Source organism: Zea mays, chromosome 2, assembly GCF_902167145.1.
Source record: "Zea mays cultivar B73 chromosome 2, Zm-B73-REFERENCE-NAM-5.0, whole genome shotgun sequence".
Lineage (NCBI taxonomy): Eukaryota > Viridiplantae > Streptophyta > Magnoliopsida > Poales > Poaceae > Zea > Zea mays.
Window position 1 is genome coordinate 145,008,237 of NC_050097.1, and position 16,535 is coordinate 145,024,771.

The 16,535-nt window shown below is 45.2% G+C and overlaps 2 protein-coding genes across 2 annotated transcripts; both read right to left on the minus strand.

Annotated features, from left to right (window-relative positions):
- Positions 1 to 4,333: 4,333 nt before the first annotated feature.
- On the minus strand, positions 4,334 to 5,768 carry LOC103647049 (pectinesterase inhibitor 10). The gene has a single exon (XM_008671616.4). It carries the CDS (start codon positions 5,226 to 5,228, stop codon positions 4,611 to 4,613), a length of 618 nt encoding a protein of 205 aa, XP_008669838.1. The 5' UTR covers positions 5,229 to 5,768; the 3' UTR covers positions 4,334 to 4,610.
- A 147-nt stretch (positions 5,769 to 5,915) lies between these two features.
- Positions 5,916 to 11,105, minus strand: LOC100272683 (uncharacterized). Its single transcript, NM_001359735.1, has 8 exons — positions 10,707 to 11,105; positions 10,398 to 10,559; positions 9,050 to 9,180; positions 8,626 to 8,739; positions 8,145 to 8,301; positions 7,640 to 8,024; positions 6,601 to 7,390; positions 5,916 to 6,513 (listed from the first exon to the last, which is right to left on the minus strand). Exons 1-8 carry the CDS (start codon positions 10,939 to 10,941, stop codon positions 6,400 to 6,402), a joined length of 2,088 nt encoding a protein of 695 aa, NP_001346664.1. The 5' UTR covers positions 10,942 to 11,105; the 3' UTR covers positions 5,916 to 6,399.
- Positions 11,106 to 16,535: the final 5,430 nt, after the last annotated feature.

Sequence of the window (16,535 nt, forward strand, 5' to 3'; positions counted from 1 at the left end):
CTAGCGATGACGGTGTTTCTACCATCAAACATCACATTGATAAACATTGATAGGGATTTTTCTTTTCATTTGCTCGAATGTAAATGGAACACAAGAAAGGTTCAGCAGAAATATTACTAATAGCTTTGTTCCTGGTAGTGTTTCTTCTTCTGAACAAATTGGCATCATCAGCCAAGTTTGTGCCCCCTCCCATAATTGTTGAAATACATTAATTGTATAGTACAGTTCTCTGGTACAAGCATTACAGGTTAGGTGTTTCACTTTCACACTATGAATAGTGAATCTTTCTGTTCTCTCATAAAATTATTACAGAGAACACGCAGAATCAAATCAAGTCATTCTATCAAATGGTTAAGTTTAATACTTTTAACTTTCTTTGTTTCCCAAAGTTATTGGAAGCAGCTAAGAAGCAAGAATTTTGGTAAACATGTATGCAGTGTAATTTTTGAGGAAAAGGGGTTAATCTACTCATTGCATTATGCTATTTGATATCATGAGTATTGGATTGCCAATCAAGTTACCAGTTAAAATATGCTCATAGCACTGAGTACAATATGGTACATGATAGGAAATTAGAACCAGACTTCACATCCTTTAAAAATAGCATAGTACATAAACATCTATGATGATGAAGCAGCCAGTACTAAAACGTATTGTTTGGGCTGTTGCTGATATTTAAAAATCTCTGGACTCACTAACTTTTTAATTATGTTGACAAACACATCTTAATTCCATTGCAGGTAAAGCGATGTGCAGAAATGTCACGCAAACTAAAAAATTTTAGTGATCAGATCAACAGGGCAGGTTTAAGATCTTCTGTTCGACCTGCACTTGAACCGGATATTGATCTGGAGGAGTTAGAGGTGCATTACTCATCTTTCTTGTAACAGAAAGTTTTTTATAGCTTCTCTTTCAAAGGTTGCTTTTATGTGTAGAAATGTCACGCAAACAAATATCATGCTTGAGTGAGAATGAAAACTTTCTTTTGTTTATTCTCTAGGCAAGATTGGGTGAACATGAGCATGAACTGCTTGAGATGAATACAACAGAACAGACCTGTAGCACTAAAAGTATGAAAATTGGGGGTAGGAACAAAATAGACCTAGCAGCTTGTCTGAATCCTTGTGTCTGAATCCTTGCATTTGAGTCCTACCAGCAGCTGTCGCGAGTGCTTCTGGATAGCACTTCTGGATACCACTTGCTCCGCTCGACTCAGGCTCGGCCGAGACAGCTGTCGCACCGATGGAGGGAGGGAGTAGGCGAGGTCCTCCGGCTCCCGATGCAGGAAGGACAAAGGGGGAAGGGAGCTTGCGGACCTCGGCAAAGTGCAGGAAGGGAGCGAGAGGGGAACTGACTCGGACGCGGCACCATATATCTCCATAATCCAGTGCATTGAAGTCAAAGAAGTGGAGGTCGTGGAGCTGACCGAGGGGAACTGGCTCGGACGCGGCAGCCTGCGAGAGTGGAGCTGAGGTCGTGGAGCTGACCGAGGGGCGGACGCGGCAGCCTACGAGAGTGGAGCTGAGGTCGTGGAGCTGACCGAGGGGCAGCCGAGGGGAACTGACGGTTGGGCGCTCCATCGTGCGGACGGAGGAAGAACCTGCTGCTGTCGCGCGACTATGGGCCGCCCAAACCTAGCTAGAGTATGGGCCGCACCAAAAAAGCGGCCCAAAATGCCTGCACTGCTGTATTGTTGTATTGTCTTGCAAAAACTTAGTACCATATTGGCTAGTAAAGGAGACATGGAGCGGTTTATAAGCTTTGGCGTGATGGCTGAACTGATCAGTTTCAAAGGGTGGCTGAATTGGTGGTCAGTTTCAACTCACGCGGGCATAATAATTTTTGCTGGACACCTGCGTGTACGGCCTGTGGGGGCAGAACCAGAGCCATGGCAGAACAGGTCAAAGGCAGAACAAGTCAATGGCAGACTACTATTGCTTACTTAATAAGTAGTACATATTATGCTCAGGCCAAAGGGCAGGCCGAGTCTAGTAATAGGACATTGATTAACTTGATAAAAAAAAGATTTCCGATAATCCTAAGCATTGGCATAAGATTTTGTCCGAAGCTTTATGGGCTCACAGAATATCTAAACATAGTGATACTAAAGTATCTCCTTTTGAGCTTGTCTATAGGCAGGAAGCAGTGTTGCCTGTGGAAATAAGTTTGAATATTGTCAGGTTCGCCAGACAAAATGATCTAACCGTCATTGATTATTGTAATTCAATGATGGATAATATTGATGAGGTGACCGACAAGAGGGTGATAGCTTTGGGAGCAATAGAAAAGGACAAGATCATGGTAGCTAGGGCCTACAACAAGAAGGTCAAAGCAAAGTCATTTCAAGTAGGGGACCTGGTGTGGAAGACCATCCTGCCTCTAAGGAATAAAGACAGGAAGTTCGGGAAATGGTCGCCAAGCTGGGAGGGTCCTTATAAAGTAAAACAGGTAATGTCTGGTAACGCCTATTTACTACAAACATTACAAGGCAAGGATTTACCCAAGGCTTTGAATGGACGTTTCCTCAAACAGTACCATCCTAGTATGTGGCAAGATGCCTAAGAGAACTGATGTAATCACATCGAGTTAGTTGTTTTTGGTTTGCTCAGCTCCACCAAAAGGCAAGGGGGCATATGTTGAGCACTAAATTGAGCCGGCGGACGGTCCCTGCGCACGCGCCCCCTGCGCACGCGCGGACCGTCCGGCCGTCAGGTAGGGAACCCTAGCCAGGGGCGGGCCTCATTCAATTCAAGGGTATTCAAATGAATACCCATTATTTTGGCAAAAGAACTTCAATATATATACATGTATATAGTGTATATGCATAGATAGAAAATGAATCAAATAAACAAAAGAATTATGTTAATTTGGACCAAAATATCTCCTTCCTATTTCTCATACCTAACTAACCTAATAGTTTGTCGTGGACTATAAGACCCAATAGAGCGACAAAGCCCACCTCAGCACCTCATGGCAAAAAAAATCCCCAAACCCTATTGTAGTCGCACCATGGCAGAGCCATCAGATGGGCCAGCCACCAAGTCGTGGTCACGTCTTACAGCACCACATGCCATGGAGACACCAGCACCTCCGTTGCGCCATTGTGGCTCCGCAGAACAGCTAGGTACCTAGACTTGACCGGTTAACTGTCATTGCGTTGCATCTGGCCTCGTTGTTGCATTGTCCGTCGTCCGAGGCTTCAATCCACCATAGTCAGGCGCGTCACCGCGTGCCAGGACAGACAGCCAGGGGGCAAGGTCCCATCGTGCCGATGTCCAAGCCCACCTAGCCTGTGGCCACCCGACCTTGACCTCCCCTGATTTGCTGCTTGCAGTACTGGGATGTAGGTGGGGCATTAGCGATTGGAAAATGCCAAAGAGGACAAGCAGCCAGCCAGCAACCGAGCAACAACAAACAGATGCATTTCGATTTAAAACTTTTGAAATAGTTTCATGAAATTTGAGTTTAGTAGACTAGTTATTGAATCAGTTATGACCATAGCGTGTGTGCTTAATTATAGGTTATATATATATATAGACATGTTTTAATCTTCCAAAAAAACATCTTATAAAAAATTTCGAATACCCACCCTCTAAATCCTGGGCCCGCCACTGACCCTAGCCCTGCGCCAGGTCGCGGATCGTCCGGCTCCTGACCGCGGACCGTCCGCGCCTGTGCAGAGATCATCGCCGCTGGTTCTTGTTGAGTGTTTGGTGCCCGAAAAATGTGTCAACAAAAAGGCATGATGTAAACTCCTGCTCAAGTCGGTATTACATGTACTAGGTACGTCCAAGTAAATGTCTAATTGATTTCTATGTTTCTCTAGATCATGATGATGAACTAGTCTTGGATGAATCTAGGAGCGAAGCCAGGCTCCAAGTTCGCTGGTGTCAGTATTGTTTGTAACTGATGTCTTCGATATTATAAACGGTGTTTAAATAGTATTTTACATTGGGTTTTTGGGAATTCATCAGTGTCAGCTGACACCGGTAATAAGCTTAGCTCCCCCCTGGATGAATCCGATGACGAGGTGATAGTGATGGCGATGGTGGTGATGTACCTTCAAAGAAACCATAGACCCGTCGAGAGGCAGCAGCGGCTAAGGTGGCCGCAGCAAAACTGAAGAGAAAATGAAGCAGTCCGACCACTAAGCAGAGTCAGAGATCAGCATATTAGAGCCACACGATAATCCTTCCAACTCGGAGGTGCTGAGTCGTCGTCGTTTCAAAAAATTTAGTATAAAACATATGCAAAAAAATCGTTGTCTAAAAAAACTAAATTCAGGCATCTAAATTTTAGCAAATCGCTAGTAACAGACTTTACTCACCGACACTGAGCATGAAGCCATCATCGATCAGAATTCACTTTACAAAATCATTAAGGTACGTACAGGAACGTTGATACAGTGAACAAATTGCAAAGACAGCTGCTATTATCCGCATGCATGGATCGATCATCTGGCACCGGCCGGAAAGCCCGACAGATGAGAGCATCACCGAATCGGATGCCAAAACGAGGCGCGTACGTAATGCATGCATGCATGAATCTTAAAACACCGGTCTGGACAGCCGACAGCCGACAGATGACTGCACTAACAACAGAAGCGTGCGTCACTTGAAAAGGGCGACGGCGGGCAGGAACGCGGCGAGGACGAGCGCCGTGGCGCAAGCGCTGGACGCGCCGCCGCGGACCTTGGCGCCGCCGGACAGGTACAGGTAGTAGTACGGGTTGGACGACGACGGCGGCGTCGGCGGAGAGGAGAAGTGCGAGGGCGCCGACGGGGAAGATGAGGAAGACGACGACCCGCTGCTGCTCTTCGGTGGCGGCGGCGGGGGCGGTGACGGCGGAGGCTCCGACGACGAGGAAGAGGAAGAAGGCGGGGTCGAGCACGGGGACTCCGGCGCCGGGCTCGTTAGCGGCGTGACCGGGGGCAGCAGGTCGTACTCGTCCCCCGGCGGCGGCGGCGGTCCCAGCTCCAGGTACGGCGGCGGGGGCGCGGACAGCGGAAGCAGCGCCAGGGCCGGCGGCGGCGGCGCGGTCATCGGCAGGATCGTCGGCGGCGACGCCGTGCAGATCGTCGGGCACGTCCCGCACTTGCTCACGCACAGCTGGTTCGTGTCCGAGCCCCCCGCCGCCGGCTCGCCCTGATCACCGGCGACGAAGCACGAGCACAGCAGCAGCGGCACCACCACCGCCACCAACGATGCGGCCACCCTTCTTCTCTCCATTGACGTGCTTGCGTATCTAAGTTGCGTGTGCTCGCTTTCACAGGTGAGATTCCCGCGAGGCTGGTGGACCTCTGGGTTTATAAGACGAAGCCTGGAGCTGGAGGCCAAGCGCGGCGGGCAAACAAATGTGCCAAACTTGAGGCGCAAGCTCTAACTAACGGAGAGAGAGATGAGCAATGCTGGCTGTGCAACGGGGATGCCGGGGTCATAATAGGCTATAAACTTTACACTGCAAAATTTAAGGGTCAAATCAGATTAGGATCGGGCCTTATTCTTATTCATTTTTGAACTAATATTATTTGAGGGCCTTAACTTTTTTTGAACTAATATTATTTGAGGGCCTTAACTTTTTGTGAAGAAGCATTTGGATCGTGATCCATTACCACCTCTTGATCCATTACCACCTCTAGATGCCCTTGATGAAACTGGCAGCAAGGAACTGCGGATTCCTCTTACGGCGCAGATTAATCCCAGCAAATCCGCAGCTTATCCTTCATGTGCACCAGTCGTTGGGTGAAATGACACTTGTCCCGTGAACGATGATTCGTTGATGCTTTCCAGAGTAGTAGTACAGCAAACACAGGCAAAGGATATATGCTGCTGTGTACCAATAGCTGACAAGGACAAGGTGTGCACCCTGCTGATTCCTTGTCCAGTTTAAGGCAAGCAAAATGCTGGATGATTGGATTGGATCAAACAAATCTTAACTGTCCTGCATTCGGGACTGTCCTCATATGATCAACCAATTAATAAATAAAATGCTACTGTCCCATATGGAAAAGACCTGCTGGCTGTAAGTTCTACAACAGTGTCTACTTTTGTCATAGTAGTAATTACAAGTTACTACAATTGTAATGGCAACAGAATGGGTGGTGAATATGCTGTACAGGCTCTGCTTTCACACTCCACAAACACCTAAGCGTATGGACGAAATATGGCGCTTGCACCGTTTTCACCCTATCCCTCCGAACATTTTGTCAACTTGATGTACCTCGCAAAAAATAAGGCTTGGATGCCAACAAACACCCGACGTGGAGTTCACCTTTGTACAGAAAGGCTAACCATGGAAGGAAGAAAAAAAAACTTTTGCCAGCCTTCAGACTTACCAGTCCAATCGCCCACACCTGGCGCGAAGGGAAGAACCAAAATTACAGTTCTGGACTAGCGCCCGTCACGAGTCAGTTTCGGCTTCCGTTGCCATAGCTGCTTTCAGCTTCTGGCTTACAAACTGCCCCTTAACTCTTGGCCTCTGCTCCGCAAGCTTCTTCCTGCTATGATACCTGACCTGTAGAGATGGAAAATGGAATGTACGGTTAGATGAAGAAATCGCTCGGTACCTATTTAATGGCTAGAAGGTTGTCAAATGAGATACCTTTTTATCGAAGCATCTGTCTTTCCTTTTCATGCGGAACTTCATCAAAGCAGCTTCTCGGTGAGACCTGTCACTATTTTGGATGCCACTCTCGTTGCCACTCTCTAGGGCAACCGTCGTGTTCGCATTGGTATCGGCTTCACCGCTACCCGTGCATCCGCTTCCTTTACAGATATCCCGGCTGCAGCTTGCACTCTGGTTAGCATGATCCATGTGAGCTCTAACCATGTCAACTGGTTGTCCTGATTCCCGATGAATTTGTCTTGAATGATGCAACTGGTGCTTTTCCTCTGACTGTTTGTGTTCATCAACCTGAGATGGTCTACCACTACCACAATCTTCACGGTAGTTAGATTGGCCAGAGGTTTGATGAATTGTTGCCTTGTTGATTGCAGATGAATTACAGTGCATAAGTGGACCCTGTGGGTAGTATACTGGCTGCAGAATTGCACCACAATGATAGGGCATCATGGCACCGACAGGAATTGGAACAGGTACAAACCCATATGAGGGATGGCTCATACTGTCCTTTCTATGGGAAGAACTACTTGCACCAGCATCTTCCCTAGCACTACTGGAGCAAATGATGTCAGCACCCTCCATGCTACTGTCCAGAGTAATTCGAGCTTGCCTTGTACTCTCACCTGTATTATGGTCATTGGGAGGCAGCAAGACCCCATTGGGTTGGAAAACTGGGTCCTTGCCATGAACATGCTGCTCTTGCCCAACAATGCAACGAGAAGGAAGAAACTGTATCTCACCTGATGATTCTATCCTTCTATTGCCATATCTGTGTCATGTTGAAGCGATGGACAAGTTAAATAAAGCTAGTCAGAGTTATGCAATACATTTGAGCAGTTACTAACATCGACTTATCGCCTTATCGGTCTATAGAAGTACTAAACATGTAACCTCATAAAGAAACAAATGGGCATGGACAGAAAGCCATGCATTTCAGATAATTTCCAGCCACGTTCAAGAACTAGATACCAATCAAAATTTTAGACTAAAGTTTAAAAAATCCATCAGCACAAAGTACCTCGAGAAGGCAGAAGAATTCGAGTGATTAAAGATATCTTTTTCCCTGAATTCTTGATTCTTGTAACCATTACGATACTGTTGTTTTCCCAAGTTGGTCTCGAGAAATTGGGAGGGGTAAGAATCAGCATGACCTATTACAGCACTCTTCGACTTTTCACCAGGGTTCTTTTCTTTGACAGCATTATTTTCCATCACTAAAGATTGGCATTTTCTATCAGCTGCTGGTTCAGTCATAGCCAAATCTTTGCCAAGATTGGTTGGACGACGTGAACTTGCATCCGTGATCCTCAAGGCATTATCCATTATTTGCTCAGCCACCTTTGCAGAAGTAATACCATTAAGGCATTTGGAACGCACATTCTTCTCACTTTCACTTGGAGCACCTGCATGCAATGAAATAACAAATTACTGCTACATGTGCACAATAGAATAGCACACACTAACTTACCGGCAACAGAGCATAAGTTAACATAAAATCATGTGACCAGGTTTGAATTCTTTACCATCGCTATCTTTTGACGCATCCACTTTTGTGTTTACTCCATCATTAGACTTATTTTGTAGTTCAATTTTTTTGGATGAGCCAGCCATTTCATCTCTACGAATATCTGGTAACGTCTCAGCACTCTTAATTTCAGTCTCCCTTTTGTTACCAAAGCTCTAGTCAAGACAAAACAGTCTCCATAACGTAACATGGCAAAGAAATCCAATATGAATGTTATATCAGAACCGCATAAAGGATGAAATGATGAACTCTAACTGATTCCATTAAACAGTGCCAGTTACACTCACTATGTTAAAGTCAAGAAAAAGAACCATCATAGAAAAGGACATGTCTATAAATGCTATAGTGCTATACTGCCAAACTTCATTACTTTCTATTAAACTGGTGTTGTCAAGCTAAGCAGGGATGCAAATGTGAAACTTAACACATGCATTAATGCCAGTTGAACAGGTACGCTGTAAGCAAGGTTAGATACTTACTTGGGCATCACTTTCCTCATCATTGTTTTCTCCTGTCTTTGACCCATTAGCAACATTGGTACTTACATGATTGCTGGCTGCATTATTTTCTGATCCATTTGTCTGGCAATTCATCTGCATTGAATTCTTAATGCCTAAGTATCGCAAAGAAAAACTATGATTTGACAGTACATAACAGATAAATCATAGACAATAAAAGCTGAAGTGGCTACATGACCATTTTACAGTTTTTTGCAAAGGATCTCAGATGACTATTTATATATTAGTTCATGAAGTTCAAAGAAAAGGCAGCCAAACTAAATCCAGATAGGTTGACAAATAACAGCAAACAAAGCGTTTGGAAAAGGCCACAATTTGCGGCATGCACCAATATGCCATGGCAGAAGGAAGCATGTTCTTAAAGACCTGCAGAAAAAGAACTTACTGCATGCCTCCTCCACACATGTTGCCACAGGTTACCCAGCTCATTCTTTCTTACTGGTTTCACAAGGAAGTCCACCGCACCCTTCTGCATACACTTGAGCACCGTGCCAATAGAATCTTGGGATGACATCACTGCCATAGGCAACCAGTGCAAAACAAATGAAACCCATAACAAATCTAAATATCAGGTTCAGCAATTCTATTAGGTCAAGGCCGCTTGTGATGCACGTGTGGCATTATGTTATATCATATGAACACATCGCTATACTAGGCTGATCAGCTGATCAAGTGGTTGTGATCACATTAGGTAATTAGGAAAACAGAGCTGCAATAACGGTTGAGTTCACATAAACACATCAATCACATGTTTTACAGCTCATTTTCTGTTCTTTGTTGCAAGTGCTGTTCATATTTAGTAAAGTCTTTTTTGTCTTTTTGCGCACTCAATGCAAGCATCCCCTATATTTAGCTTAGATTTAGTGGCATTAACTAAGGGGGTATTTGAATGTACTAGAGCTAATAGTTAGTTGGCTAAAAAATTGCTAGTGGAATTAGCTAGCTAACTATTAACCAATTTACTAAAAATAGCTAATATTTGAACTATTAGCTAGGGTGTTTGGATGTCTCCAGCTAATTTTAGTCGCTAACTATTAACACTAGTGCATTCAAAGACTCCCTAAGTACTTGATGTAACGCCACGGCTATCTTGGTTTCAGCGGCTATGAACCAGACACTGCAATTCAATATTTTTTTTAGTTTGATCTCCACGACTACTGCCACCTCTTTTTTTGTTAAGCTGAACCCCATTTCCCAGTCAAACTATGTGATTGATTTATAGACTCTCAAAGAATTATATATACCACTCAAAAATAGTATACTTGGAATCAAGTTCTTGCAGAACAGAACAGCAGTGACCATAGAAACTCTGCAAACAAACTGCTTCCACTCACATATCAACGCAACACTTGGCTTACAGCACAAAGGAGAGAAATCTAATCTAACAATGATGAGACAGTAACCTTAAAGCTGCTGACACGAAACAGGCATGATGCAAGCATCCCGGTTTTAGTAACAAGCATGTGCAGAGCATAATATAAAAAAACAAGCGGAGCTGAGCAGTGAGCATAAAGTTATGTACTGTAAATCGCACCAGTCGCTTGCTTGAAGTTACAGCTTGGCTAATAATAGTGAAGTCTAATCCATTCCCAGGGGCGATTTGATCCAGAAGAAAGAAGAGAAGAAATCGAGGCACGTCGTGAGCACACACGAAGCATTTGGAGGGAAGGGGGATATGGATCGGGCTTGGATCAAAGAGCAGCTAATGGAAAAGGGTTAAAAAAAAGGCTTACTGATGACGGGGATGTTCTTGCACTCGGCGGCGGCGGCGATCCTGGAGAGCAGCTGGATGCCGGAGAGGGAGGGCATGGCGACCTCGGTGAGGACGAGGTCGAAGTCGTAGGCACGCTCCCGCATGACCTCCCACGCCTTCATCCCGTCCGCGACCGCGGCCACTGCCAGCCGTCTCCCGGAGGTCGCGAGGGGGGAGAGGAGTCAGAAGAACGGAGCGCCGAGAATTTCCGTGGGGGGTTAACAGCCGCAGCAAGCAGGTCTCGCTGGGGAGCCATGGGAGAGAAGGAGTAGAGGGCGCGGCGACTCACCGCGGTAGCCGCACTTGCGGAGGAGCGCGGTGACGATCTGGCGCGTGGAGTCGTCGTGCTCGACGAGAAGCACCCGCAGGGAGCGGCGCGGCAGGATCTGGTCCCACCGCACCAGCGCCCGGCCGTTCGCCGCCGCGGACGCGGACGCGGGAGGCGACGACGCGCCGGCGCCGGCGCCGGCGCTCGCCTCTCCACCTCCTCCTCCCCCGGCGGCGGCGTCGGCGTCGGGAGACATTCGGTTGCTGCCAGGAGGAACCGAGCAGAGCAAGAGCCGGCGGTGCGGTGGGAGGCAAGGACGAGCAGAGAGGGGGGAAGGAGCGGTGAGGAAAATATCTGCAATATTTTTTTCCGCGCGGTGGGCGCCACGTCAGCGGCGACGGGGCTGGGAGACGAGAACGAGATCATCATCGTGGATGAAATGGAAGCCGGAGTGGGAGGCCGAGATATTTTGCCCCTGCCTTCCTCCATCCCCTCCTGCCATTTTTGTCTCAGCTGAGGTAATGTACCGAGTGGCGGACTGGCGGAGCACAACCCGAAAATAAGGTATGGCAATGGACACGATATATATTAACTAAAGGAGAAGTTTAGTAAATAACATTATTAAGAAGAAAGTACCTTAAATGAAGATTTTTTTTTAAAGAGTATATACAAATCAGCAATTTAATTAACAAAAAATATAAGTATACAAGCAAAAAAGAAACAAAAATTAGCATTAAATAAAGAGCTAAATTTAATACAAAATATATAAGTAGAGTCTAGCAACGCCGACCTGTACAATACTGATAATTGTAATTTTTTGAGTTCCACACCCACAAATAACTAAAATATATAGATATTTTTATTTCAATTTTCTACCGTCTACAATGCACACGACACACCCTCCCTCTTCCTGGGTTTTGTTTGAATTAAAAATTTGGAATACGATTCCTCTAATCTCAGGTTGTCACCACGTGCACGCGCTTCACAAAATCACAAACCTCGATCCTCTGGCAATCAGGCCAGACGGCCAGAGGGGGCGAGCCGCACTGGTGTCGTCGCCCGCAGACGCTCCGCCGCGGATGCACAGTCCGGAGACTTAGGCCGGGGGCGGTGATCTGGCACACAAGCAATGGCGAGAGGAGCTATGGAGGGTGGAGCTGTGTCTGTCCGTGCGGTGCAAGAGCTGGAGCGGACGAGCGGTGCCTGTGCGGCCGTGCGTGTGTGCGGAGACACGCGTGGGCGCGTGGAGGCGTCAGACGTAGGACGGCTGAAAACCTAGATAATTTATGTATTCGTATTGTCTTGAGCCGAGACGAGGTATGGCGCAGGCCATACCACGCCATAACGGGCCCTCCGCCCCTGAATGTACCTACAGAAAGCAGGTCTATGAGCTGCGATTTGTTTGTTGACTTTAAACTAACCTTCCAACTCCTGGATGTGCAGCCCAATTCCAAATGCTTTATTTCCCAATTTAATTCATCTATTTACCTTTTATACAGGATTGTATCATGCCATATAGTATGAAATTGCATAAGATATACTGATATCAATGTATGGTATTATAGATTACTTTTTTTATCGCTACATAATATAAAATGCTACTATATGTGAGAGGGCATGTTTGATAGAGCTCCCACTAATTTCAATTCTCCATGTCGGCCTCGTTCGATTACCATGTTGTGTCTATGCCTTAGGTGCGACACGGCTGGTTAGGTCTAGCCCGTTGTCCACCGAGCCTATGTCCCTAGCCCAATCATCGTATTGTGTCTAGGCCTTAGGTGCAACTAGCCGAGCTAGATATGACCTATTGTCCATTGGACCCGTGACGGCCTGACCCAATTACCGTCTCGTGCTTGGACCTTAGATACGAAATAGCGGGTTTGGCTCAGCACGACCAAGTTTTGTTTGTTTTTTCATTTTTCTAGATAAATATATCTATATTATGCTTGAGTATATATATATTATGCTTGAGTATATGGAACAACAAAACTTATGTGTTTTGTTGTCTAGGTAGGTTAGAGTATATATATATATATATATATATATATGATGTTTGAGTATAAAGTAAAAAACATAAAGACATATATTTTGTTGGCTAGGTGGCTGTGAATGTGGGACTGGAGTCAACAATCATGATACAAATATCCATTTATGTATAATTTTATCTTTCTTACCATTTCAACGGGAAAGCAGGGAGAGGTGAACAGAAGGGGTTGCACAAAGGAAGAAACTTCTGTTTTGCATTAGTGGAGATTTTTAGTAAACAGGAAGTGTAAAGCCCAAAATTTGTATAAGAGAAAAATAATAAGATAAATAAATGAATCTATTTATATGTTAGTGTTTTGGGGATTATGGGACCTTTGGAGATTATTTGGTTTCCTTTTATTTTTGCATATTCAATTAATAGAATTAAATTAGTCAAATAACAAATAAATAAATATAGAAATATGCATTTCATGCTGAGGTTCTTGTATTTTATGCATTTGTATTCAGATTCGTGGGACAAGTTAAGTTTGAAAATAGAATTTGAAAATGGAAATAGAAAAGAAAAGAGAAGAAAAGAAAAGAATATATACTATAAAGAAGAATACATGTACAAATAAATATACCTCTTCAGGCTGGTACTTCTATCTGTGCACTTGATTTCTATGAGAAACTCAAACAAATTTGAAATCAAAAAACTGATTTTGAAAACAAGAAAGAAATTCAAATCAGAATAAATAAATAAAGGATTGGGTAGGCAGCCTAGGCCGAAACCCTAATTAAACCCCGACCCAAAACCCCTCCTCCTGTGTGGCCCAACTACTGCTCGCGCAGCGAGCGCACCGACAGCCGACAGGTGGGGCCCGCAAGGCAAGCCCTTCCCACGCAGGCACTATTCTCCTACTCCTGCTGTGTCTGTGGATGGGGTTAATTTGTCAGCCACTCGACGCGTATTCCTCTCCCCTCGGGTGGATGCCACGTGGGCCCATGCCACTATGGATCTTCCTACTGCCGCGGTCGCTGGCGGCGTACCGGCATCGCCGAGATCCTCACTGGGTGCCAGCTGGCCACGCCACCGTACCCACCTCAACTACAAATAGCGGACCCCTCGGCCATGCCCGCTTGTGCTCCTTTTCCACCACCGCTCCACCACGCCATCCATCATCACCGCGTTCCAGGCGGGAGGGTGCCCCGTCCCCGTCGATTTGTTGCCAGCCGGAGCCCCAGATTGGCCCTAGAGTCTTCGGAGTGTCGTGCGGTAGGCGTTCTCCACACAACTTGGGTGCTCGGCACGCTAGGTGTCCGGGAATTGTTCACCAGGGCCGGTGCACAAAACTTGCGTCCGTGGGTGACCGTCGCCTAACCGCGATGAATTGTTCCTCCCCGAGAAATTGCTCCTCTCTGATTCGCTATCATACTCGTCTCGCGTAGAACCTCGGGTCTGGCCGCTTGATGCAGCACGGTCGCGGATTGAGTTTTTCCCAGCGATGGTCCGCCATGAGAGGCTCTGCGCCACCGTGCGGGGCGCAGGTTAGTGGAAGAAGGGCGCTGCAACCGTTGGATCCATGACTGGCGGCTAAGATTAGAAAGGAGAATAACTATACGATCAAGCGCTTGTATGTCGTCGATTGACGATCGAGCGATCCTGGTTAGACCTTGGTGTGGTGGGATGTGGTGCTCCGATTCTAAATCAGGCGGCCACCAGGGGTTACCTGTTCCTGAGGGTGCCCGATCTAATCGGCGCCGTAGAATTCGGATCTAACGTCCAGGGTTCTTGGATACCTCTTCACCGTTTACACTTTACATAGAGACCCTGACTTTATTGAAATCAACCCGCCATCCGGAGTCAGTGCATATTAGTTTCAATTGTGCCCTAGAAATTTGTAAGGCAACCCCTGATTTTGTGATATTAGTGGTTGCAGTCCAACAACCAGATATAATTATGGATTTAATCCGAAAATAGATTAATGTATAAGAAAATAAATCTAAAAAACTTGTAAAATTCATATTTATCTCATTCTAGCTCCAAATTAATCCATTTTAGTTGCATTAATCTTATATTAATATTGTTTACCATCTAGTAACCTTGTATTACTATGAAACCTATGGTTAAAATCATGCACTTGATTTGTTTTATATTTAAAACCTAAACTTTAGAAAATCATAACTTTATAACCGTAACTCCAAATTTAGTGGTTCTCCAACCTAGATCTCGTTACGATGTGTAGAATATTATCATGCATTCTGTTCTAATGTTTGGTGTGATTTTAATTTATCCTACCATGTTTGTTTGTATTGTTGTGAGTAGACGAGCAAGCAACCGAGGATCCCGGTACTCGTCATGTGGAAAATACTGAGCAGGAGCTCATTGAAGGCAAGTTGTGTCCTTGATCACTTTTCTTTACCTACATAGGTTAATTTTGATGGAACCCAATAGGTCACCCTAGTTTGGTCATCTTTACACTTTGTTTACCACTGAACTTTTTGGGTAGTATATGCTATTGCTTTATATGGTTTTGGGTGTTAAGATACACATTACTCATGATCATGCTTTTAATACAAATGAGTTATTTATTGTTCATGACAAGATCATTATGTTAATTGGAACATGGAGCGACCACCCAGGAAAACAATGCTACCACAAGGGTGGAATGGGACGCCATTGGCCAAGTAATTAGGAAAGCTAGGGAGAGACTACCTTACTTGATTGGGGCAAGCGGGGAGGCGTCGCTGCAGAGTATAGGGAGGTTCTCGGGTCGGACTGTCTGTTTAGCTTTCCGGACGAGGGATTCCTATGCTTCCTTCTTCCTGAATCCGTAGCTGGTTTTTCTCAAACTAGTGGAACTTTAGAAAGGCCTTGTAGTGCTACCCTACCTCATCTCCTCGGTAGAGATGAATGAGACTTCTAGACCCCTTGGCAAATGGGTAGCATGGCTTGTGGGTAAAGATGTGCAACCTATGCAGAGTGTAAAAATGGTATATCAGTCGTGCTCACGGTTATGAGCGGCTCAGACCCTCACATGAGTAACTTATGGAATTAAATTTAATTTGTCATATGCATCACATTGTGGTTTATTAATTAATTATGATCTCTCATTATTTGTGTTGGTATTCACTTATACTTAGTAAATGCTAATAAAACTTGACCAACTTATTAAAAGCAATGCTTTGCCTTAACCATTATTTGTTTATCAGCCTGACACTACACATGAGCCCCCACTTTTGTTGAGTTCATGCACATTATTCCCCACACGTGTTGAGTTATGAACTTTTGTGAGCTCACCCTTGCAATATATAAACCCCCATAGTTGAAGAGCAGGTAGCCCATGAGGAGGAATACTATGAGGAGTTTGATGAAGTCTAGGTGGCGTCTCCCAGTCAGCTTATTGACGCCAAGGAATAATATTAGTTCGCTTATTTTTTATCATTTATTTTTGTAAGACACTTCCACTTGGTAATAATGTTTGTGACATTTATCTCTATACACTTGGTCATTATATGTGTTGTTCTTCTTTGGCGCACATATGAGACGCACCCGGGTTTACCCCTTATATCCGGGTGTGACAGTAAGTCACAAAGACAGAAATCAGAGTTACAACTTAATCACGAGGGAGAGACTAGAGAATACATACACAAGAGCAATACACAACAACACAACGCAAGAGAGAAGATCACAAGAGCGCAAAGTCACAAAGACAGAAGAACAGCTCAAAACGGCATCTGAATCTCACTAAATCACTAAAATGTGTTTGCCACAGAGTGGCGGTGTGATTTGTTGCTCTTGGAGTGCTTGGATGCTGAAGAGGTGCATGTACGAGGTCCTTATATAGTCTCAAAAGACCTTATAGTCGTTGCCCCTTCCTTGAA

Excerpts from the sequence above, each read along its gene's own strand:
- LOC103647049 (XM_008671616.4), bottom strand. The coding sequence starts at position 5,228 with ATGGAGAGAAGAAGGGTGGCCGCATCGTTGGTGGCGGTGGTGGTGCCG.
- LOC100272683 (NM_001359735.1), bottom strand. The coding sequence starts at position 10,941 with ATGTCTCCCGACGCCGACGCCGCCGCCGGGGGAGGAGGAGGTGGAGAG. Across the intron at positions 8,740-9,049 it reads ATGTGTGGAGGAGGCATGCA|ATGAATTGCCAGACAAATGG; the intron begins GTAAGTTCTTTT and ends AATTCAATGCAG. Across the intron at positions 7,391-7,639 it reads AATTCTTCTGCCTTCTCGAG|ATATGGCAATAGAAGGATAG; the intron begins GTACTTTGTGCT and ends AACATGACACAG.